Source organism: Myotis yumanensis, unplaced genomic scaffold (assembly GCF_028538775.1).
Source record: "Myotis yumanensis isolate MYYU_CA2020_CCGP unplaced genomic scaffold, mMyoYum1.0.hap1 SCAF_7, whole genome shotgun sequence".
Lineage (NCBI taxonomy): Eukaryota > Metazoa > Chordata > Mammalia > Chiroptera > Vespertilionidae > Myotis > Myotis yumanensis.
Window position 1 is genome coordinate 82,772,571 of NW_027223758.1, and position 26,583 is coordinate 82,799,153.

At 35.7% G+C, this 26,583-nt stretch overlaps 1 protein-coding gene across 4 annotated transcripts in view; it reads right to left on the reverse strand.

Moving 5' to 3' along the window:
* Positions 1-5,417: 5,417 nt before the first annotated feature.
* Positions 5,418-26,583, reverse strand: part of SMAD2 (SMAD family member 2) — a 60,240-nt gene continuing 39,074 nt past the window's right edge. For all 4 annotated transcript variants that reach the window (XM_070421117.1, XM_070421116.1, XM_070421118.1 and 1 more), the window contains 8 exons: positions 25,807-26,000; positions 24,891-25,025; positions 21,903-21,977; positions 14,492-14,545; positions 13,192-13,404; positions 10,265-10,402; positions 9,947-10,091; positions 5,418-5,990 (listed from right to left, as the gene is read on the reverse strand). In XM_070421117.1, coding sequence (XP_070277218.1) covers positions 5,867-5,990; positions 9,947-10,091; positions 10,265-10,402; positions 13,192-13,404; positions 14,492-14,545; positions 21,903-21,977; positions 24,891-25,025; positions 25,807-26,000 — 1,078 coding nt within the window. In that variant the 3' untranslated portion in view covers positions 5,418-5,866. The remainder of the gene's footprint in view (positions 5,991-9,946; positions 10,092-10,264; positions 10,403-13,191; positions 13,405-14,491; positions 14,546-21,902; positions 21,978-24,890; positions 25,026-25,806; positions 26,001-26,583) is intronic.

The following is a 26,583-nucleotide window of genomic DNA, read 5'->3' on the forward strand; positions in this document are numbered from 1 at the left end:
ATGAATCCTTCTCACTCCCATTATCAGTGGCATTATTCTTACAAGGGGTCCTTCCACCTCAACTACTGGTGAAATTTTGAGTCTATAATGATCTCACGACAGCAAAGCAATTGATATTGAAATTAACTGAGGATAATATACTATAGTCAGATCCTCTGTGAATCAGAGATGGCCGAAAGTACTTTGGAAAGTCCATTTCTGTTGGGCACAGGTAAGAAAATCAGGTCTGCACCATCTTCGGGCTCCCCTTAAATACAGGAGAACTTAATTTGGTAGTGGTACTTCCCATGGTATCTTAAGCAGCAATCTTATACCAAAGGGAAAAGAATTAAGGGCAGGGGGTGGGGAACCTCCATCTAACATTTTTTAAAAAGTTAACCCTAAGTTAGTACCTTCCATAGACCACTGAGTGTATAATAATTTAATTAAGGGATATATAGCAGAGCTTTATTTGATGTTAATGAATTCGTTATAATTCTTAATTGTCATTGTACCTAAAAATGGTATACTAACTGAACCGCCAAATTAGGGCTCTGGCAGAATAAAAATAATTACTCCGATGGTCTGTCCATGAAAGGAAAATGTCTGCAAGCAAATTAAGAACTTTCTAGTGAAGCAAGAGAAGCATTCAATATTTTAAAAATATATGCAAATAAGTGATCCTTACTGTTAAGGTTTTTCTGAGTGTACATGTATGTATATATAAATCCATACACACACATTATATAGTTTATTTCCTACTAAAAAGATTTAAGGCAGTTATTCTATCTATAAAGTTAGCTGTAATATCCAGGATAAAACAATTACTACTCAAGAAATTATGTGAACACGTTAGACAAGTTGTCATAAAGGCCATCTAAATCTAGTATAGTTCCCATTTCCTGGCTGAGGCTACAAACACAGGAATTCCACACCCAGAGACCATTTGTCCCACAATCCCCATACATAAAACAAAGTAGTCTGAACAGTCAAAATATTCATGGAAAGCTTGAAAAGATGTGAGAGGAACTCAATAATAGTATTCTGCCTGCCTTTAGAGACCACACACTATAGTCACTACTCTTGATTGTGCTAAATCCAACAATCCATTATGCTCCAAGGTGGGAAACAGGGCTAATATTGTAGGAAAATCATTGCCTGCAACTGCCAGGAAAGTTCATAATCCTAAACATAAGTTAAAATAGAACCTGATGACATGCTATTTGCTAGTCACAAAGACATTAAACTGAAGATAATTTCTCCCATCAAGTGATGGACCAATTTGAACATCATCAACCTTAATAAAGGAATTAGAACCCTGGGTATGAATAGTACCATCCTTTTTGGTCTTTTGTAAGTCAAAGGAGAGAAACATTCTGATGTACGCTGATATAACACAACTGGCAAGGAAGAGGGCAATCAGGAAAACCATTAGGGACATATGTCAAGAGAAGGGGAGAAAGAATAAAAGTCAGCTGATAAATATAAAGGATTTAGCAAAGTAAAAGCTCATAGCAGAATGAAAATGGGCAATAATTTGTTATGTCTAGACATCAATGCCTTAGATCAGAGTAAAATTTTTAAAAAGATCGTGTGTTTCTATGTCCACAGACTACTCAGTTATCTAAAGAGATACGGGGTGTGGTGTGGGGGTGGTAATGGAGTGGGGCAAACTGTGAAACTGGAATGTTTGGTTATGAAAGCAACTGCACATGAGACAAGTTTTAAGTAAAGATTGTCTTGTTTACTTTATATCCCACCATCAACCAGGAGGGTCCGTATTATTGAATGAATGTCCAAAGTAATTATTTTTTAAAAAGACAGAAATATCCTAAAAGCATATTTGGACAGTTTTTGGAAGAGGTAGAGAAACCAACTGGGTATATACTCTTTTGATTTCAATTAGCAAGGTACTAGACTGATTGTATTTCATCTTCAAAGTTTCAGTCTTGATGAAACTGACAATAAAAGTACAAATAAAAGTGAAATTACAATAATATTAACAACAAAGGAGAAAATCTGACAATGTTTAAGACTAATAAATCAAGCAAAATTGGATATGGTTTAAGATTTAAAAAAAAAGAAAAACCCAGGCATTCACAACTTGCAAATTTAAAGTTAGAATACAAAATAAGTGTAAAATACAGAATAAGATTATTTAGCTTTCAAGAAAAACTAGGCAGATTTTCTTCTTGCAAAGTGACAGGTCCCAAGAGAGAAAGTAACTCCCATAAGACTAAGCTAAGCACAGCTTGACGGTCAGGACCAAATCCCAGTTATCTTTTTATTACTCAATGCCTATCACAGTGTCTACGAGGTAAAGAATAGGCATCATTAAATGTTTACTGAATAAATATATACCATAATGTATAACTAGCATAATTAGTTCAAACCTAATCAGGAAAGTTCTTTAAAGTGGGATGAGAAAAGAATACAGAATTATTCCAAAAAGTGGGCTGATATCCAGTTTTCTCTAATTTTAAACAGCATAAACTTTTCAAACTTTTTTTTTAAGCAATATAACTTTTTAACAAATCTCTGTAGAACTCCAATATAGAACTGAAATGAAACTGCCACTGGTTAGACCAGATCAGTGGGAACATCACCAGCCTCCAATTTCCAAGGCCAGCCAGCCCTAAGGTGTCTCTATGGACTCGAATCCACTGTGAAAATGACCATTCATCTAAATGTGACAGACAGCATGGTCCTTCCATTCTCACTTTGTTGAGTTGAAGAAATTACCAGCACTGTGAAGAAGTTCTAAATAATGTTGCTAATTTAAAGAAAGACAAAATCCAATAAAGAAGAGATTTCACCATGAAGAATGAAAACAGTCCCTATAAAGGGGGGGGGGGGGCGGGGGGGGGGGAGAAAGGGTCCATGTTAAGAGGCCACTGTAGACAATACAGAATGCAAAAACAGCATTCCATTAAAAAGCAAATATGAGAAAAAGCTGATGGTTGGGATTACTACTTGGGCACTGCAGATGCTCTTTGGTTAGAATATTCTAAGAAATGTGAATTGTGAACAGCCCAGGAAACTATATATTTGGGGGCTATCTGAATATGAAAAAGAGAAGCAGATAAACAAATGCTTTTGGGGTTCAATATCTTCAAAAAAACTTTAGGGAGGTAAACATCTGTATCACTAATGTACATGGGATAATTCTGCCTTTCTGTTAACTATAGTTGTCCTCCCTTATCTGCTGATTTGCTTTCTGTGGTTTCAGTTACTCCTGGTCAACCATGGTCTGGAAAATTCCAGAAATAAACAATTTATAAGTGAAAAACAAACATGACCCTGACCATTAAATATATTCACAAAAATGTAGTCACCACCATGAAGCCAACTGCTCGACAGGTAGAACTACTCAGTACAACAAGGTGCCTCCTAAGAGCTGAGTCCCAGCTTCTGGTGGCACAGAACTCCATTGCAACTGGAGCTGAGCTCCATATTGACACTGTGATTGGCACTGCTTCACTTAACATACCAATGCAAGAGTGACTGCCAAGGCCCTCCACCAGTTTCAAAGTTGTTCTCTGCCCCCAGAACTGCTCCCAAGCTCTCAATAAACACCTGCAAAGGGCAGACACTCCCCTATTATCTCCAGCAGATCTGCGGTGGTAGTAACTGGGAATTTACACAAATCACAAGATGCCCTGTAGAAGTAGTAATTAGTGAGCAGCAAGAAGTCTGGAAGCAAGCAGCCAGACACTACAATGGTGAAAACTTGCCCAAGGCCGATTTAAAGAAGGGGTTGTTAAATGGTACTGACAAATGTCGAACTTTACAGCAAGGGCTTGACAAAGAAGAAATATTACTGAGAATGACAAAGTCTATCACAAAGTAAGGCCACCTTCAACTATTATAAATTGTAGAACCATTCTGATCCTCAAGTTCGGATCTGTGTAGAGGTGTTCATATAAAGCATTCATAACTAATGAGTTTCCTCTAAAATGAGCCTTTGCATATCATGCCATTCTCTTTGCCAGGAATGCCCATTTGCTCCTTTCTCACGCCAAGTGTTACTGCAAGCAACACTTCCCTCTGTTGTACTCTATCACCCTATTTATTTCCTTCACAGACAAAAAAGCTGATAAAGGGTTATAGTGTTCACCTTTACCCAAAAGCTAAGAAAAGTTCCTGGCACATATAACAGGTGAGCAATAAATATTTGAATGAGTAAAAATTTACTACACGTTTACAAGAATACATGCATGTACACACAAATATTGGAAAATGAGGAATACTTAACAGAAAACAACCAAATGCTGAAAGTACTGAAAATGACACCTGTAGAAACAGGTGACTACGGTTTCAAAAAACAAGTACCTAAGATATTTATCCTAAAAATATAAAAATTTACTAGAAGGGGACTAGGAGTGGTTATTTTTCATTTCTATTGAGATGCAAACAAGTAATGTTTAAACAGCAATAACTTCACATTAGATCTGGGAGCTACTTGCTGCAGAACGAACTACCCACAGAGCTTCTGTTCCTCTCACTGCAGAGCATAAAATGTGGTTGATTCTAGTAACAAACATATATTCAGTTTTAGTTAAGAACAGCTCAGACTGTAGGTGATTATAAGCTTAAAAAGTTGCTGAACTGCTTCTCCCCAAATTTTTAAAATTCCATTAATAATTATGTAAAATAAAAGATTTTTTAAATTGAATACAACGTATTTTAAAAACAGATGGCCCTTATCTGCTGACCACATCTCAGCATCACTTTTCTAGGTATTCTGCAGGTACAATTACATTCACAAAAGGTTCATTCATAAAATAATCTGGTAACTAAATCAAGTGAAACTCAAATCAAAGAGCACTAGGTCTGCTGTTGAAACATTTAAAATACCTTTAAAAAAAGTGTTTACATCTATAGATCGGCTTTAAAAAAAGGACAAATGGAATAATTGTAGCATATCCCTGAAAATAATTATACTGCCACCTATGTATTTTTTATGAGGTGTAAGGATAAATTAATAGACTACTAGGTCACACAAGTCAAGTATTATCTGTTGAAATGTGTAAGACAAAGCAACTTACTCCATATGTATTCTTACTGTAAACCCAGAAGCGACTGGTGCTGGCACTATCAGTGCAACCATTACTGGCGACGGATAGCATGCTACTCTGTTTTTGTATCAGAACAAAAGTAGGAATGGAGAAGAGGTTTGAAAAGATTTTCTGCAAGGCTTTGTTATAGAAATTTAGCAGTAAACAAACCAAACAACAAGAACAAATGTTTAAGACTCACTGAACACATTAAGGTCAAGGATGTCAAAAGTTAATCCACTTTTCTTCCCCCAAGAGTTTATTTTTGGTAAAAGGCAGAAAAATTAGTTTTTCTACAAGGGAAATCTGCTTCTAAATGATAATTTGAAAATCTTGATATATATTATATATTAAAAAAGACATACACAAATAACGGAGAAGTGGGAATAACAGATTAGGTACTGTAACTTTATAAAAGCTTGCCTAAATCAAGAAGCAGCACACACACACCTAATTTATGCAAACTAAAAATGTACATAAACAGCACAATACTGTGATACTGGATCATGATACATTACCTGTACACATAACTACTACTGTTATTAATAAGCCTTTGGGACACTCAATTTTATGCCCAACAAGACATTAGTAAGTCTTTAAAATCTTCTCTTCCTCCTTTATGGGAGGGTATTTCTAGACACTAATTTTCCCATCTAATATTCGAATATAGGAAACGGATTCCACAAGGTGCTTTAATTGATGAGACCTCAAGTGCTGTTTTCTCGGTTGAATTTTTGGATACAAACAGTCCATGGGGACCACACACAAATACTATGACAGAAGAGTTGATACAGTAAGTCTTTTGATGGGACTGGATTGGTGATGGAACTTTATGACATGCTTGAGCAACGCACTGAAGGGGATCCCATCTGAGTTAATACTTTGTCCAACCACTGCAGAGGTCCATTCAGATGAAGTTCAATCCAGCAAGGAGTGCTTGTTACCGTCTGCCTTCTGTTTAAGAGAATACAAGCAAATAATTATGAAGTTAAGAGAACATGACTATGTTTAGTTATATGCAATAAGAATTTAGATAAAGTAAAAAGTTGAATATACTGAAACCTAAATTCTTTTGAACAAGTTTGGATATCTAATTATTTTGAAAACTGCTTAATCCTCAAAGTCTAACAAAGTATTCCCAATGACATTTTTCTTTTAAAAAGATTTATAAAAAACCTTCTTTTCCCCTGAAATTAAAATTAGTAGGGTAACCTTATTATTTACCATCCAAAATGGGACACCTTTATGAGAGAATTAGTCACTATTAATAATCATGCCAGGGCAAGAGATGTAAACCAGGACTGCCCCATGCTAACAGAAATATATAGTTACTCTACTTATTTAACAACTACAGAATAGAAGATAACCAAATACCAAATGAAGTCTAAATAACATAGGGTTAAAGTATACCAAAACAAAATTCTGACCCAAACTCATCACAAAATGTTAAGAGTTATAGTAGTTCAACTTTCCTGGACAAAGCCAATAATATCCCTTTTAGCAACATCATGCAGACTTTTAATAAGAAACACCCTTACTACTTCAACAAAAAGGGCTACTGTCTGGGAATCATAAATTGTTCAATGACATCCTGTCATTTCCATGTACTGATTTGAGCTGTTTTATTTAATATACAAGTCAGTAAATCTGCTTGCTTGTGACAGCCCTACAAACATGAGAAAAGGCTATTATCAACATTTCACCTCCAAGTAACACATGCTCAATATATTAAAACTGTATTTCAAGGGATGTGGTTTTTTGTAGCAGAGGGTCTAGTGCTCCATTATGCCCTTCAGATTTTTCAGTGTTCTCTAGACTAGCGGTTGCCAACCTTTCGGACCTCACGGACCACCACTGGTCTGCGGACCACGGTTGGCGACCGATGCTCTAAACATCTTCCAACTGCAGGTGTCTGCACTTATCTGCCTGAGAACTTCTTAGCTCTGTCCACGTGTGTAGCAGACTGGAAGTGCCAGGAAATTAATACCCCCAGGAGCAGCCTTCAAGCAATGACAAAGGAATTGGCATTTAAATGTTGTTTCCTTTCCCTCTGTGTGGGATAATTCTGAATGTTCTTTACCATTTTCCAAAGTTTCCCTCAGGGAATAAACTAGTGACCCACCCGCTATAGTAGATGGATTAATAATGATACTGGCTGCCTTCCCTCCCCTACCTCACTTCCTACTTCCTCCTTCCTTACCAGTGTTTCCTCCATTTCCTAAACAAACTCTTTGCACTTGAATCTTTGTCTCAGAGTCTGAGATATACACTAAGACATTCCTAAAATATGACACACAAAACACAATAGTCCAAATCTGATCTGTATAGACTCATTGCCTTGTTCTTTTTTAATTATTATTATTATTATTTTATTGATTTCAGAGAGGAAGGGAGAGAGAGAGATGATAGAAACATCATTGATCGGCTGTCTCCGGAATGTCCCCTACTGGGGATCCAGCCCAAAACCCAGGCATGTGCCCTTGACTGGAATCGAACCTGGGACCCTTCAGTCCACAGACCTACATTCTATCCACTGAGCCAAACCCTCATTGCCTTGTTTTGATTTAGAAACTGTGTCTCCTAGTATCTATGCAGCTTAAAATTGCACAAGCACACTTTACAAATTGCCTCATTATCCATGAGATATAGGCAAGACTGACCCTTTCTCATCTTCCCCTTCACTCTTTTTGTTTTGTTCTTCAGTTTCTCCTGCCTTTCATCTCTCCCCTGGATCAGACCTTTGGCAGCTATATTGCCAAAATCTCTTTTAATTTTGATTTTGCTATGTGCTGAAGTCTGGATTTTTGCTGAAGTCTGATGTTTTTCCCCAGTTTGTTTTCAGTCTGATCATTTCATTACTACATTAGTTTAACCTTCAGGAAAAATTCTTCATCTAGGTCACTGAAGGGTAGAAATAAGTTTAAGAAGACTGTCACTATACCTATTTGGGCAAAAAAGTTGCACTTGAGGCATTATTCATCCCCCTACCTGTTTAGTTACTCCAGTACTGGTTCACTTATTTCTCAACAAAATATAAATTCCTTACACATCTATATTTCCTTTTTAATGTATTCCTGACTTTATACTGGGAATTGAGCTGGCATTAAAGAAATGAAAAAACCGTTTTAGAAGTCCAACCGTTAGAACTACCTCCTCATATTCAAAGTCATTAAAGATAAAAGGTTCCTGGTAACTACCCACAGTTCACAGATACATGGGTATTTTGATTTGTAAATGTTCAAGAAAGCTTCGTAATTATCCAAGTAGATATACCTGACTCTACACCCATAAAACCATACTGTATATTATTGCTTCTCATAATTACAGATTTTAAATGATCTCTGGGTTACAGAATGGCAGAGTCCACAGTAAATGCAGGGCAGTATCTCTCTCTCCCAATTAAAACTGCTTTTAGTGGGAGACCTATAATCTATTTCTCTAATCTATTCAGTTCATATTTAATTCAACTGATTTTCTACCATGTTCTGCAATATTCTAATATTTGAAGGGGGAAAAAAAAGTCTGACCTGAAAACATTATATCAGATAGCACTATTTGAATCTAATTTTAATATCAACTCAGATCAATTCAAGTCCAAAGGAAAAAAAGGAATTCAGCAGTCCTTAGAGGTATCACATCTCAAAAGGGAAATAGTTAAAGCAAAGAAAACTACAGCAAAGTCACAAAATGAATTATTCTACTAATATACCTAGGACAAAATAGTGAGAAGTTTTCATTCTAGGATATAAATATACAGCACAGAATATATTTTTATGGAAGTATATAACCAAAAGACCTCCAATCTAACCACCTCACACAACTTACTTAAGATCAGAAATCAAGTCCAAATGAAATGAAATAAATTCTGAAGAAGGGCCCAAACTGTGGAATTCTATTGCTATACTATATGAACATCTTCTTAAGTAGACATTCAAAGAGTAAGCAATATGACCTGGAGAAGGATCAAGTATTTTACTTACAATTCCATTCTTTAATATGCTGATGAAGTCTTCCTTTTCTTTGATGTGGAATCCAATCTATTGTAATCTATTTTACCTCTTGATGACAAATGTGCTTTTGTAAAACTCAATTACGTAACTGGTACCACTATCTTTAGAGAAGAGGGTAAGAGTCAAGGAGAGCTTCCCTCAAGTCCTGTCTCCACCCGTTACAATGTGTCCTTGGGCAAATGATCAAATCTCTCCTAAGTCTATTTCCAAATAAGTATTAGTCTGAACCATTTTTTTATTTACAAAGACTGCAACCTCATAAAGAAAAGATAGTAACAGAAATTCTTAGCAATGTTGAAAGACATGATACTACATTTAAAACAAGCACAGTGCCTGACACCTAACAAGTACCCCCTTCTATTACTGAATCAAGTTCCAACTCTTAACTTTATATTCAGGTGGTCTCAACTTATTTGTCCAGACTTTTTCTTCTTCTTCTGTATTTTCTATATTCTCCAGGCAAATTGAACTGCTATTTTATTGCCAGAAGCACCATCTGCCACGCCCTCATAGCTATGATTACTAAAATACTATACATCTTAGAATGTACATGATCTCGACCATCTCTACCAGAAGCCTTCACTGAGCCCCAGTGAAAACATACCTCCTTCTATGAACTGACATAATCCTTCCTTTACACCCCTTTTTATGGTATTTAACAATCTGTATTATGTTACAGTGAATGTCTATACATGTTTCAATTCTATCTTCTATAATGCCAGCAACAGAAATTCACTATATTTTGAATCTAGAGGCCTCCGACTTTCTTTTATTTCACATAAAGATCTACTGACTCCATAATCTCAATGAAAACAAATACATGTGAACTCCGGACTGTGCAAGAATGGGGGTAAAAAAAGAATTATGTGGAAATTTAAGAACTGAATATGTATTTCATACCGGTATTCTGCTCCCCACCCTTTCACAAAACTCATTCTTATGGTGCACATTCTAGTTAGCTGATACACGGCTTCAAAACCCTGATTCACAGACTGAGCCAGAAGAGCAGCAAATTCCTGGTTGTTGAAGATCTTCAGATTACAGCCTATGATGGAAAAAGTAAAAAAAAAAAAAAATTGCATAAAAAGAGTACTGTTGTAAGAAAATAGCTTTAAAAGGGCTACACATATTAGAATACAAGCATGCAAATCATCTCCTGATTCCTAAAATTAACAGCAACCAGAAAAGATAGGTTCATTTACATTGTTGTATCCATACCTGGTGGAATTTTACACACTGTTGCAGGGTGCCAGCCGTATCTCTGATTACAATTGGGGCTCTGCACAAAGATTGCACTATCACTTAGGCACTCAGCAAAAACTTCCCCACCTATGTAATATAAGCGCACTCCTCTTCCTAAAACAAAATACATATGGGATTAGTTTTATAACATTTACTATTTCAGCATGACTTGAGAAGAGTCTCCTGGAGGAATACTAAAATAATATAAAGTACTTAGATGACAATTTGCCATAAGCTATGCTTTTCTGAAGTCTAATTTGAAACATGCTACAGTATACTTTCCCAAATATTTCTCAACAATGATTTTATAGATTTGCAAAAATAATACATACTTATCAAAACTATTTAAACAATGTAGAAAAGTACATGGATAGTAGTATAAAAAACTTCATACCAATTATGTATTTCAAAATTAAGTAAAAGAAATTGAGTTAATTTGGAGGGAATTAACTAATGTTTGGAGAAATAGACCTTCATTATAATACATAGTATTTCTTTAAATAGCCCACTAAAGTTAAGAAAAAAAGGTAATAAAAATGATCAAGCCCTGGCTGGTGTGGCTCAGTTGGTGGAGCATCGTCCTGTACACACCAAATCACTGGTTCAGTCCCTGGTCGGGGTACATATGGGAGGCAACCAATCAATGTTTCTCTTTCACATCAATGTTTCTCTCTTCCTCTCACTAAAATCAATTAAAAAATTGTTTTTTAAAAATCATCAAGAGTTTATTTCTGGTGGGCCTGACTTAATCAGGCGATACCCTTAAAAGAGATTGGGCTGTCCCTGGTGAAAATGATTCAAAGGTGAGAGACGGTCAACGCAAGGGACTTTCCAGTGGGGACTATGAATGCAGGTCCACCTGGCAAGGAATGTAGGTGGACTCTAGATGCTGACAGCAGCCTCTAGCTGACAGTCTGCAGGAAATGAGGACCTCAGTACTGTAAGTTCAAGGAAGTGAACTCTGCAACTCATGTGGTTGGACAAGGACCTCAAGCTCCAGATGAGAAGGCAGTTCAGATGACACCTTGATTCCCCTAGTGAGACCCTGAGAAGACTCCTAAGCCATGCCTGGAGTTCTGACCCACAGAAACTGTGAGATAATAAAATTGTGTTATTTTAGGCTGGTCAGTGTATGGTAGTATGTTACACAATTTAAAAAACACACAAAATTCCCCCACAAAGCTAATAAAAGAACCAAGCCAGATTTAATATATAGATACAAAATCTGGTGCCCTGTTCTCTTATGATTACAGAATATGTGTTTAAAAATAATCATTTACTTGACCATCAGGAAAACATGAAGTCTAAAAAGTAAAGATATTTTCAGGCTATATTCTCTGATCAAAAACACCTAATAAACTAGAAGTCAAAAAAAAAAAAAGATAATCCAATAATTATATCAATCTAAAATTTTGCAGAAATGAAATAAGGTACAGAAAACCTTCTGTTAAATTTTTATGCAGAATCCCAATTAAAACACAGGAAAAAAAGAATATTTTAAAGTAGGGTGGATATGCAGAGGCCTTCCTCACCTACAAGACACCTTGGTACCCTAACAAGATATGCAAAATTTTAAAAATCAAGCAAGATTTGAGGAATTCCACATGAAGCCAAATAAGAGACCTCTTAAATCCCTAATACTCTACAGCAGTGGTTCTCAACCTTCTGGCCCTTTAAATACAGTCCCTCATGTTATGACCCAACCATATTTTCATTGCTACTTCATAACTGTAATGTTGCTACTGTTATGAACCGTAATGTAAATATCTGATATACAGGATGGTCTTAGGCGACCCCTGTGAAAGGGTCGTTCGACCACCAAAGGGGTCGCGACCCACAGGTTGAGAACCGCTGCTCTACAGTATCACACTTACTCTTTAGTGATCAGCATCATTTATCATAGGAGGTGACTGTTCGTTAAATGGAAACAGAAGAAACAATTGTTAAAAGAAGTTACTTTAAGGTAATAAGAACTATGTTCAGTTATATCAGTGGTGGTTAAACATTTTTTTTTTTACATCAGTAAAAAGGAAATATTGAAGACCCCCAAAGAGTTTTACATCTATGGAAACTTACCATACTAGACATTAAAACTAGGATTTAAGAAATGTATTCACTTAAAATAAAAAAAAACAACACCCCTCAACATGTTAACATAAATAGCAGGTTTATAAATAAATAAAAAACCTTTCCAAAATAAAAAATAAAAAATTAGTTCTCAGAGTAGCAATGTATTTTTGCAAATCTCTTTAATGACTAATTTAACAGAAGAGCGTTGGATTCTCTTTAATGTACATTTAATTTCTTGCAAGCTCATATGCCATCTAGCCTCTGAATACTTCACTGTGTGAGAGATGGCAGTGGAAAAGGCAAATAGCATCCTAGTACCATTAATGAAAATAGTTTTGACCTCACGAACTTGCTGAAAGGTTGTTCGGACTACCACATTTTGAGATACTTTGTGGATTATTTTTTGAACTTCATGAAATAATAGTTCTTGTTTTACATACCTTGCTTCAGATTAAAAGTGATATTTAACACATGAACTCACTGAAGGGAGAAACTAGGAGATGTAAATGAACTGAAAAAAAATTCATCATTTGTTAAAAAAATATGATCATGACAATTTTATGATTGGTAGAGACTCAGCAAAGTAAAGTTATTTTAACACCTATTTATTGAAGGATCTCCCAGTATCAAAGACGCCAAATAAAGAGAAGTCATAGAGTTTGTAGATGAAAGGATCACCAGGATTTATTAAAAGCAGTGAAGCTGTGCACTTAAACTGACAGAGACAAGGCAGGTTTTTCTGCACACAATCGTTTGATGTGGTAAACCACATAATGCTCACATTATGAGTATATGGCATTGGTTTTTCACACAGGGAAAAAAACCAAACATACCTATATGTCTTCTTGTCATTTCTACTGTAGCATTTCGGTTGACGTTGGAAAGTAAACCTAAGCAGAATCTCTCTGAATTTGATGGATCTGTGAAGCCGTCTACGGTAAGTGAGGGCTGTGATGCATGGAAGGTCTCTCCAACCCTCTGGTTTAATTCATAATAGGCTATTGAACACCAAAATGCAGGTTCTGAGTATGTAACTGGCTGCAAGTCTAGGGCAGAGGAAACCAAACCCATAAGAGCAAGAAATGTTGTGTGAACAATTCAAGCCAAGAACAGACTGAGTATTATCATCTTTACATGCTCTATGCCAGCCTATCCTGGCAAAAGCTCAGGAAGTAGATCTAACTTCTACGTCATGAACTCCAGTTTCCGTAGATTATATCAGATTTTCAATTTTTCAATCTCCCCCATCTCATTAAGTCATCCAGTCTTCAAACTTAATAAAGCTAATTTTTGGTAGAATTAAGTGGAATAAAGCTGGAGCAAGAATTAATATAGTCTATGGCCACAAGAAGGAAAAATGTCACAATAATAGGATACAAAATGACATACTTTTGACATTTGTCTATTTTAATATCAGATCTTCAGGGGTTACCCTAGTTACAAAAATATAAAGCACCCCCTTACACACACACACACACACACACAAAAGTAAATAAATACAAAGAATGTGCAAGTAGAAACAGAACATGGATTCAAAAGAATCTATATATTGCATGGGAAAACTAGGCTCACATGTATTTAAGTTCTATAATTTTGATTATAAACCATCACAAGGAATATCATTTAAAAAATGACCATTTTTATAAAATAAATTCCAAATGTGTCAAATGAAGAGAAATTGTGAAATAGCAAGATAAAATAGTCAAAAAATAAACTACAGAATACTTATACACACACACGTACACACACGTGCACACACTAGCTCTCACACAGCCCCCAAACCACATATTTGTGGTATGTGTACACATATTTACCTCTTATATTAATAATTGCTATTATAATATATATCATAAAATAACATACCCACAAATATCTAGTTGTAATGTCATAAAATTTACTGTGACTAAAGAATATGGTTTCCATGAATAAACAGATTATAATTTCTTATATGTGCCAGTAGAAAAGCGGTTTAGTAATATTGAGGCACATTACCAGTATCATTTTTAAAAAGCACTAACTTGAATAATTACTCGGTTATTTATGGGCTCCCGTTCTCATATATAGAATAATGACCAAAGAGGACATTTTAATAATACAGTATAAAACAGTGGAGGGAAAATATTTGCAACTTACCCAAACTATGATTAACAGGGGAAAGAGTAGTAGGAGATAGTTCTGCTGGGGATCCTGAAATAAAAGAAGTTAATTTAAAAACAGATATGAAAGTATTTCCAGAACTTCTGACCAAATAATAAAATAGATTATAATTAAGCATCACAAATAATAAATAATTTACATCCCAAGCATTATAAATATACAGCTGCTTGGTTCTGGTAGGGTAGCTCAGCTGGTTAAAGTATTGTCCTGATAGGCTAAGGTTATGGGTTCGATCCCTGGCCAGTGTACATACAGGAATCAACCAATTAATTCATAAATAAGTGGAACGACAAATCAATGTTTCTTTCTCTCTCTAAAAATCAATAAATATAAATTTAAAAAGATATACAGCTGCTTCATGTTAGTGTAATCTTGGAGACTTCAATATATAAAAGGTAAAAAAGGCGTAAAACAGTCCTAGCTTCTAGTCACAGAGTTCCCCTTCCCAAAGGCATCCAGTGTATTTTTCCAAAAATAATCTATGTATCAAATAAGTAAATATATTCTCTTCTGTGTCCCCTGTTCTTTATATACAAATGTAATATAGTTAACTTTGCTTTTAAAAAATTAAAAGATTGCAATGACTAATTTGCACATTTTTCATACTTTCAATTACACCTGAAGGACAGACTCTTAAAAGAGGAACTGCCAGGTCAAAGGGCTGTGGTTCTATCATTTTGATAGATTTTTGCCAAAATTGTCACCTATAGAGCTTGTACTGGTTCGCATTCCCGGTAACAACAAATGGTGAGGGGACACTCATGTTATTGTTAATAGATAAGAACATGGTCTTAAAAAATAGTTTTAATCTGTGTTTCTCTTATAAATGACATTGAGTAGCTTCATACTTATTTATATTGTATTTCCTTTTTTGTGAATGGTCTGTTCTTTTCCTTTGTTCTTTTCTCTATTGTGGTTCTAATCACTTTTCTTACTGACCTATAGAAGGCTCTTTATGTATTAGGCATCTTAGTTAGCCCTTCCATGCTATGAGTTGCAAATATTTGATTGTTTTATGACTCTTCATTCTAATTCTGATTAAGCAGTATTAAAAAAAACCTTATGTGATATAACTTATCAAGCATTTTGAGATGTATCACACTTTGGTAAAACAGTGGTAACAATGGATATTCTTGTTTTACTCTTAACTTTAAGAGAATACTTCTAGTATTTTCCCATTAAGTATAATGCTGGCTTTGGTAATGAGAGAGATAACATTGCTTATTTAGGATTTTTAGATCAATACTTCCAAGCAATACTGGTCTGCAGATTTACATTGCAAGTGCAATATTATGCTACTTCATAATTATAATCTAGAAGCTGTACGCCTTTCTTATGTTCTGTAACAGTTTAAAGAGCATTTTAATAACACATTCCTTAGTAGTTTGATAGAGATTCTGTGTCAGATTGTTTGCAGTTAAACATTTTCTAGGGTTTATTCTAAGACATTTCTCTATTTCTTCTATGACAGTTGATAGCTCTATTTTTTTGGAGTCAGTTTGGTAGGTTATATTTTCTTAGAAAATTACTCATGTCTTCCAGTTCTAGGTAAGCAAGCTTACTCTAATCAAGAACATATGGGGAGAGGGCACAGATATACAAAATAAGAAAAAGAAGGTAGAACTGCAGACACAGAAGAAAAAAAGCAAAAAACCAAAAAAAAAAACAAACCCAAAACAAAACCACTCAATACCACACAACTAATTTAAATACATTTGTTGTAAATTTGTTCAATAGTTATATATAACTAGAGGCCCAGTGCATGAATTTGTGCACTATTGGGGTCCCTCGGCCTGGCCTGCAGGATTGGGCCGAAACTGGCTCTCCGACATCCCCCGAATGGTCCCGGATTGCGAGAGGGCACAGGCCAGGCTGAGGGACCCCACTGGTGCACCATCAGGGCCAGGGAGGGACACGGGAGGTTGGCCAGCTGGGGAGGGACTATGGGAGGGCTCCAGGGCATGTCCGGCCCGTCTCACTCAGTCCCGATAGGCCAGACCCCAGCAGCAAGCTAACCTACAGTTCAGAGTGTCTACCCCCTGGTGGTCAGTGCACATCATAGCGAGTGGTTGAGCGGCCTTAGCATATTATGCTCTGATTGGCTGAACGGCTGACCGGACACTTAGCATATTAGGCTTTTATTATATAGGATTATAAATTTTGTTTTCTGATCATCATTTTCTATACCTATTGGAAATGTTATGTAAAAAAAACATGACCAACAGCTCCCAAGCTTCACATATATAGCAATGGCATAAATGTAGAATAAGACAGGTCAGACCCCCTTGTGTACCTCTCCTCCCCACACTATTATAACCATGACACAAAATACCGGGCAGCACAAGTAAAATGGTAACCCCAATAAAAAACAAACAACAACAACAACAAAAAAACAGATGAATAAAAAAGAGAACAGATGATAATTAATTTTTAGAATTAGAAGAGAACAGTCTTCCATGACAAAATTAAGTTCTCAGGTTCTTTTTTTGATCCTCGTTTTGAAAAATCTGTTGGCAAGTCCCAGCAGGTACAACTAAGAAAGGTCAAAATATATTTAGAACAATAAAATAAAACTCACTGCTGTTTCCTGAAGCTGTTATAAAATAAACAAAGCCACTATTAGACATGGAGGAAACTGCCCAATTTTTAACTTTTTAAATACTTATCAGAAATGACCAGTAGTTACAGTTCATTAATTTAGACTAATAGGAGTTCACTCAGATGTGATATAAAGAATTTAGGAATTACAAAAAGAAAGGTTCATTATAATCATACATATATAGATATTTATACATATATATAAAGTTTTTAAAAGTTCAATTAAGGTAACAATTTATTAACTAACCAAAGTTGTTTGAAACATTTTTACAAACACAGGTTAACTGACAATTAACCTACTAGTTATTCATGTATACATATTGTTACTAAGGTCTGGAATTTCCTATTATGAGAAATAAAAAAATATCCTATTTCATTAGTTTGAATCATCAGTTTCTGTTACTTTTAGCTAAAACATCTACAGAAATGCTTGTGCATGTATCATTGTATGCCAGTTCTATGTTACTCTCTAGTATTATCTTATTCACAATACCCACCATCCAATCAAAAAAACATGAGAATGCAAAGTAGAAAAAAAATGATCCAGAAGCAGACCTATATATAAATCAGATACTGAAATTATCAGATTAAGAGTTTAAATGAATCCCTAGCCAGTTTGGCTCACTGGATAGAGCGTTGGCCTGCAGACTGAAGAGTCGAGGGCTCCATTCTGGCCCTGGTTGGAGCTCATGTGGGAGACAATCAATCAATGTGTCTCTCTCGTATCAATGTTTCTCTCTCTGTCTCTATACTTCCCTCCCACTTTCTGAAAATCCATGGAGAAAATATTCTCAGGTGAGGATTAATAACAACAACAAAAAAGTTTAAATGAAAATTGTGAAACTGAAAAATAAGATGATCTAAAATGAATTCACTATTTTGGTTTAACAGCAGACCATAAGTTAGACCCACACACACATTATCACTTGATTTTCACCAAAGAATCCAAGGTAAATCAACAGAAAAATAAAGTCTCCAACAAATGGTACTAACACAACTAGACAAACGTCTACGCAAAGGAATGAAGAGCAGAAATATGTGCGGTAGTTCCCTAATTCACGGTTTCACTTTCTGTGGTTTCAGTTACATGTAGATATGAAGCATCCCTCTGCCCAGCATATTCACACTATAGATGCTACCCACCCATTAGTCACTTAGTAGCTGCCTAGGTTATCAAATGGACTGTTGTGGAATTGCAGTGCTGGTGTTTAAGTAACGATTACTTAAAAATGGCCCTAAACACAAGAATACTGATCAACCAAAGAGAAGTCATAAAGTGCTTCCTTTAAGTGAAAAGGTGAGTACAGTAAGATATTTTGAAGAGAGACCACATTCAGATAATTTTTATTACAGGATATTGTTATAATTGTTCTACTTTATACTAGAGGCCCGGTGCACAACATTCGTGCACTGGGGGGTGTGGGGGTCTCTCTCAGCCTGACCTGCAACATCTCCAATCTGGGAGCCCTCAGGGGAGCCCTCTCCAATCCGGGAGTTTCTGTCTGCCTTTGCAATCATATGAGCAAATTGTCTGAGACCCCAAATCAGTTTGGTTTGTTGCTCACAGAATAATAGAGGCATTTTTTTTTTCTTTGCTTCACTGGTAGAGATTTCTTGGAAGTTTTAGGATATCTTCCCTTTAATTTTTCCTAGACACTCTGATTTTACTTATGTCTCTCACCTTTGCTTTCCCTCCATTCCCCATCACAACAGTAACTTGCTCCAGGCTCACTTTGCTCTAGTGTCTAGGACAGGGGTGGACAAACTTTTTTACTCGAGGGCCACAATGGGTTCTTAAACTGGACCGGAGGGCCGGAACAAAAGCATGGATGGAGTGTTTGTGTGAACTAATATCAATTCAAAGTAAACATCATTACATAAAAGGGTACGGTCTTTTTTTTTTTTTTTAGTTTTATTCATTTCAAACGGGCCGGATCCGGCCCGCGGGCCATAGTTTGCCCACGGCTGGTCTAGGAGATCCTGGTCTAGGAGATCCGTCTGCCACCAAAACTACTATTCCCAGAATTCCTGGTGCTCCCCATGATCTTGGTTTTCCCTTTCTGCTCTGTCTCTGTCCCATGGCCTCCCACTCTGACAAGCTCTCCCTCTCTGCTCTCCGCCTGTGTATGCAAATTAACCCGCCAGCTTTGTCAAGTTAATTTGCATACTCACTCCTGATTGGCTGGTGAGCGTAGCAGAGGGATGGTCAATTTACATGTTTCTCTTTTATTATATAGGATTGTCGTTAATCTTTTACTGTGCCTAATTTACAAATTAAACTTTATCCTAGGTATGTATGTATAGGAAAAAAACATCCCATATAATAAAAGACTAATATGCAAATCGGAACAGTCGGTAACTATGATGCGTAGTGACCACCAGGGGGCAGATGCTCAACGCAGGAGCTGCTCCCTGGTGGTCAGTGCACTCCCACAGGGGGAGCGCCACTCAGCCAGAAGCCAGGCTCACGGCCAGCGAGTGCAGCGGCTATGGTGGGAGCCTCTCCCACCTCCTCAGCAGCACTAAGGATGTCTGACTGCCGGCTTAGGCCCGCTTCCCATGGAGCAGGCCTAAGCTGGCAGTCAGACATTCCCTGAGGGCTCCTGGACTGCAAGAGGGCACAGGCTGGGTTGAGGGACCCCCTCAAGTGCACAATTTTCGTGCACTGGGCCTCTAGTAGTATATATAGGGCTCTGTATCATCCACTATTTCAGGCATCCATTAGGGGGTCTTGTAACATATTCCCTGCAGATATGGAAGGACTAGTGTATATTCATCTTATTGTTCTTGCCACACACATTTCAGCTATATTATAAAATAGGCATCTGTACACCAATTGGAATCCTTGTGGTCTTTTGTGTCTGGGTTCTTTCACCTAATGCTTTCAAGGTTCTTCCATGTTGTACCATGGATCAGTACTTCATTCCTTTATATGGTTGAACAATAGTCCAATGTATGGATTTAATTTATCCATTCATTATTTGATGGAAAATTGGGTTGCTTCCACTTTTACATGAACACTTGGGATACAAGTTTACCATGGGTGTGTACAAAATTACTTTTCAATTTTCTTGGGTACATATCTAGGAGTGAGCTTGCTAGGTTATATTGTTATTCTATAATTTAATTTTTGAAGAACAGCAAATTTTTCCAAAGCAACTGAACTATTTTATACTTCCACCAGAACCATATGAAGACTCCAACTTCTCCATATCCCCATCAACACTTGTTATTATCCTTCTCTTTTTATTATGACCACTAGAGGCCCAGTGCATAGATTAGTGTACAGGTGGGGTCCCTCGGCCTGGCCTGCAAGGATTGGGCCAAAACCACCTCTGCAACATCCCCTGAGGGGCCCCAGATGGCGAGAGGGTGGTTCTCAGGTGACGCACCCTGGAAATGGGCTCCCTCCTCTCTGGTTCAAGGTGCATCACCCCTATGTTGAGATGTTCCTGCATTGAGTGTCTGCTCCCTAGTGGTCAGTGCACGTCATAGCTACCGGCCGCTCTGGTTCAAGGTGCATCACCCCTATGTTGAGATGTTCCTGCATTGAGTGTCTGCTCCCTAGTGGTCAGTGCACGTCATAGCTACCGGCCGGTCGGCAGGTCACTTAACCTTTTATATATATATATATATAGATTCCAGTAGGTGTGAAGTGGTATGCCACTGGCTTTCATTTGTGTTTCCCTGATGGCTATCATGGCATTCACTTTTAAATGTAGAGTAGCAGTTGACCATCATGGGGCAAACAGGAACATGGTTGATTCAGGAATACAATTCTTCGATATACAGGTGGGTTAGAAAGATACATTTGGAAAGCCAAATATCATTTGCAGAAAGACATTTGCATTTCCAATAATCATTAGATTATCTATCTTTCTTGGTTATCTACTAGTCTGAACATCTGTAAGTATGATTAGAGTAGAAGCTTCCTTACCTGGGAGTCTAAATAATGGAAGGATTTAAACAATAGAATTATTGTAAAAGCCTGCCAACCCCAACTTCCCCCCACTGCCAATGTTAATTCATTTAAGAATAACTTAGATGATCATACTGCAGAATGCTTTACTATAAACTGTAGAAATTTGTCAGGTTGTAATTTTAAGGTGTCCAATCCTTAAGATACTGACAGGTTGAAATGGATCAAAACAGACAATTACAATGACATCTATTTCACTAGCAACCTATTAGTTCTGGTGGATTATACATTATTACATAACAGCTGTTTTAAAGCTTTGAGGTGTATAATATTTATTATATATTGAAACGTATTCTCCATTGTGTTTGGAATCGATAGCTAAATTAATGAGAAAGTAATTTCATTTGGTGAGGTACAAGATACTTTTGTAAACAGTCTACTATAATTCAGAACTCACTCTTATGTTAAAAGAGCACTGAAAGATGAGTCACATCCCTTACTTCCAATTTCCTCTGAAAATCTGTTATTGGGCTAATTATGAGCTTTCATCACAGATATATTTAATCACAGGATAACTAAAACTTTAAACAGAATCAAAGAATATTTACAAAGAGAAATAACCGAGTGTTCTCAAATTTTTACTCTAACAAGAAAAAATTTTACCAATTATTCTGCTGAGCAGCATATGTTAATTTCTCATGGACAACAGGGCCCTTTGATGGCTCAAATATAATTAATTCAACATAAAAGTTTTTTTTGATGTGTCCCAACTTCTCTAAATGTAAGAGTTATGAATAACTCATGTGAGTTTCAAATGAGGCAAAACTGGTTATCTAATTGCTAAGGTATTTTGAAAGATTTTTTTTTTACCTGTATCCATACTTTGGTTCAACTGTTGATCACTTGTTTCTCCATCTTCACTGATATATCCAGGAGGTGGTGTTTCTACAGAAATTTCGAACAAATCAAGTACAGTTACAATTTAATCTCACCTTTTCTCCCAGCTACCAAAGATAACCCAACGAAATGCTCTGATTAACAAACATAAATGTTATATAACATCTTTATAAAAAGCAGTATTGGATACTAAGAACTTAGAATTCAGGCTCTGGTCCAAACCTTGCAGGCAAAACCTTAAAGCCTACTTGAAATACAATTGAGCTTTTTGGGCATATTTTCTTAACTATTATTTACATATCTGGCTCATTCTCCTATGTATATTTTCTGGGGCAAGAGCCAAAAATATAACTTCAAAGATACCTCAGTTCTGGATCAGTATATTTCAAAGACATTAGTACCTACAATGTGTTTTGCTTTTTTTTAAAAACTAATGGCCACCATGGATGAGTATTTAGATGACTAAAGGAATCCCCCCCTTGCCCCTCAGCCTCACCACACACACACACACACACACACAATTTCAGATTATAGAATAATACAGGCTTACATCTTCCACTAAGTTTTATAGGGCAAAATATGGTAATATACTTCAGGACTGGTCTTGAATTCTACCAAAAAGTGTATTTTCCCAAAGATTTCTAAGCAGTAATTCCTGAATATTAAAGCAGAAAATTAAATTCAAATACAGATTACTGCACAAAACGGAGGCAAAATACTCCCTGAAAATAAATAAGATTCCAGTGTGCCATTTCCAATATGTTTATTCAGGAGGCATATGAATACCTGAATAAGCTTCATGTAAAATAAAAACATTTATACAATTTTAACAATTACAATTTCGAATGAAAAATAAGTTTAAATGATTATCAACAGTTTAATATATACATTGCTGGAAGTTTTAAGCAATTCAAATAATGCAGACACATACTTTAAAAGAATTCTGTAATTACACAAGGAGAAGAGAGAAGAGGGTTAATGGTTTCCTTCATTAATCTTTTTTTTTTTTTTTAAATATTTGTATTGATTTCAGAGAGGGAGAGGGAGAGATAGAAACATCAATGATGAGAGAGAATCACTGATTGGCTGCCATCTGCACACCCCCTCCTGGGGATCGAGCCCACAACCTGGGTATGTGCCCTTGACCGGAATCGAACCTGGAACCCTTCAGTCCACAGGCCGACACTCTATCCACTAAGCTAAACCGCCTAGGGCTCTTCATTAACCTTTTCAATCTCCCTCCAATAAGCTAACTACAAATTTTAACTCCTTAATATCAAACTCTTAAGTGTCAATACCCCAAAATTTTTAATACTGAAATTCTAAGAATACCTTCATATGTTCAAACAACGAAGAATATGAAAAAGTAATATATAACCATTATGCACTATTTCAAAGGTTAAAGGTGATAAAATTAAACAGAGCTAAGCTTTGCTAGTCTAACTGCCTATGTCTCAAATTTTAAGTAGAAATACTTTTAAATACTTTATCCTAGTTTATTTTTCACCATTTTTATCTGTAAAATAATAATAAAGTCATTAGCATTTTGGAGAAAATATTAAATTTTCTTTAGAAATGGAATAAAAAGCGAAACCTTAGGTTTTACTATCAGTCAGAGCTGGGTAAACCCCACTGTCCAAAAAAACACAAATAGGTACATTTCATTTTTGATTTCCTTCTTTGTAAAATACCCAAATCTAAACAAATAAAGAAAACACAAGTCCAAACATCTCCACAAATGAAAGCCACTAAGCATTTTGATTAACATCCTTCCAAATAATTATTGGGTACATGGTCTTGTAAGAGTATATGCTTACTGGTACCTCAGTTTCCTAATATTGCTAAGTCCCACTTCAAAGACTTAAAATGGCTCTCCCTCTCCTCATGCCACACACACAACTCTAGTTTCAGCAAATTCTCTCTAGGAAATGTCCTGTTTTAGTCCTATTTTCCCCATCATCCTAGCCCTCATACTGCATTCCACTCATCACTACTTCCTAACTTAAAAAGTTTGTTTCCTAGCAACCCATAGAGCAGTCTTAAATTCCTATTTTGTAATAAAATAGTAATTAAAGAAATGCACATTTAAACAATCAGAAGATACTTTCTAACTTTAAAATTAACTATTTGGAAAAATCCTTATGTTTTAAAAATTGTCTTCAATGAACAGGCATTATCTTCATGATGAAACACATTAAAGAAATGTTTTATGTGCTTGAAAATCTAAGTTCCTTACATATTTTCAGTTGTATAAAAAAATAAGAGTGGGATAGAGGAATATTGCAAAAAGAAAAAAATTAACACCAAAAAATCCAATGTATAGCTTAATCTTCATCCTAGTATACCTTTAGTTTCTGCTAAAAAGCGGAGGGGCAGAAAAGTAAGAAAACATTAGTAGTTCTCCTAAAAAATTGTGAAAATTTAAGGGTAGGCAGCTACCGTATCATGGAATATGTTGTTAGATCCCATAATACAATAATTAAGGCAGAAGTTACTGAGGCCCAGATTAAAAAGAACTAAAATACTTCATCTCCCACAGAAATGTTACACCTCTCTTAAACATTATCTATGAAAGTAATTATTTAGTCAATTTTTAGTTACATTTGTTTCAGGAATAGTTTTTTCCTGTATCATTTATTTTGCTTAAATTCTATATCTCTCTTAGCTTCAACAACTAAGATAAACTTACTAAGAGCTTTTCTTTTCTGCTTCTCAGAGTACTTTGATTAAAGCCACTGCAAAAGAAAATGAAATATAAAGTAAAACTTTTCTCCAGACAAAAATGTTTAATGTACTAGGTTTATACATTTCACAAAAAATAATCACCCAATAGATCATATTTTTCTATTTAAAATCCAAAAGAATTTTTTAAAAAGTCAAACCACAGCTTACTAATACTTGAAAGTTTATGAATAAAATTTGTATCTATCCCAATTTTAGGAGATTCAGAAAGCAAAATACCTGGAATGTAATTACTCTGTGGTTCAATTCCTGCTGGGAAATTGGTGTTTTCTGGAATGGAGTGGGTATAATCATCCAGAGGCGGTAGTTCTGTTAGGATCTCAGTGTGCCGTGGTACTAACACAGGAGGCAAAACTAAAAAGTAAAAACAATCCAAGTTAATGGCAAGGAGCAAGGGGTAGGGAACAGGACCTTTATTAAAAGTTTTCACACACAAAAAAAGAAGTAGCCTGCTTAATTTTTAAAATTTAGGGTCCACCTATTTGGTATTATACAAGTTATTAAATTGACAAATCTGATTATGATTTTAACTTACCATATAGTTCACAATAATTTCCAAGACCCAATTTATCTTGTACTTTTCGGTACTAGGTGATCCTGGTAATATTATATTACCATGAAAAGTTCAAAAATCCCCATTAGAAAGGTTGCAAAAAGATTTATAAAATCAAATTTTCTAAAAATACAGCTATAGTCTTAAAACGTTTCAAGTTCACAGCTAAGTAAAGGTAAGTCTTTCTATGAGTTTTACTAAATTGCTTAGATAGGAATAACGTCATTGAAATTCCTTAAAAAAAAAACACAAAAAAAACCCCAGAGAGCAAAATGAAAACAGTTAATGCAGCAGACAGGTAAACAGATTCATCAGCTTATTTCTAAGCAGACTGGAATTTCCTATACTTCGATGTGAACTAAGATGCTATTCCAAGAAACCATCTTTTCCACTAAGTTATATTTTCGATAAAATATTTTTTTAATTGTAAAGTATTTTTAATGACCACCAAATAATATACTGAATTTAAGGTAATTTATTAGAATCTTACACCAAAATTTTCCTGGGTCAACTAGAGATAATGAACACCTAATATACTTAAGTTCAAGCATTTAATTTTTTTAAAAAATCTACTTTTCCTACCTGGTGTCTCAACTCTCTGGTAGTGGTAAGGGTTTACACATACTTCATCCTTTTTAAGATTAAAAGCATATTCGCAGTTTTCAATTGCTTTGAGTTCATGATGACTATGAAGATCAGGCCAGCGCCATAATCGGCAATATATAACGTGTGGCAGTCCTTTCCGATGAGATACCTGAAGACGACCATCAAGAGACCTATTGGGAAGCAAGGGGAAAAGAAAGGTGGGAGCTTTAAAAAAACAGAAATAGTCAAATGGACTAAATTAGTACAATAAAAGCATAAAGAAAAAAATGACAGACATTCAGTTAGTTTTAGTGAATACAAAGAAGAAAAATGTACTGAATAATATACTGAATTTAAGGTATTTTATGGATCTGATATAAAAGAAAGCAGCAGCTCTAGCAGATGTTTCTTAAAATATGTTACACAAATGACTTCAGTGTCAGTGAGTGGATAACCATTTGGGAAAACTAGATTTTTAAGTGTATTATATAGTTACACTTGAAAAACTTAGTCAACTTTTATCTTTAATAAATCAAACTGTTATTTAGGGATTCTTTTAGGGGCATTAATTCTGTAGGTGACTGAATTATCAAAAAAGGAACTACTGTGAAGAATGGTCAATACCAGCAATGATATAAAACTTACTCAAACTAATGTAACTCATTACCCAATTGTGATTGTATTGAGTACGGGGAGGTATTATTTCTATAGCTCACACATAAATGCAGATGGTGATGAGTATGATGAGATGAAATGGACAAATACCAATATGTT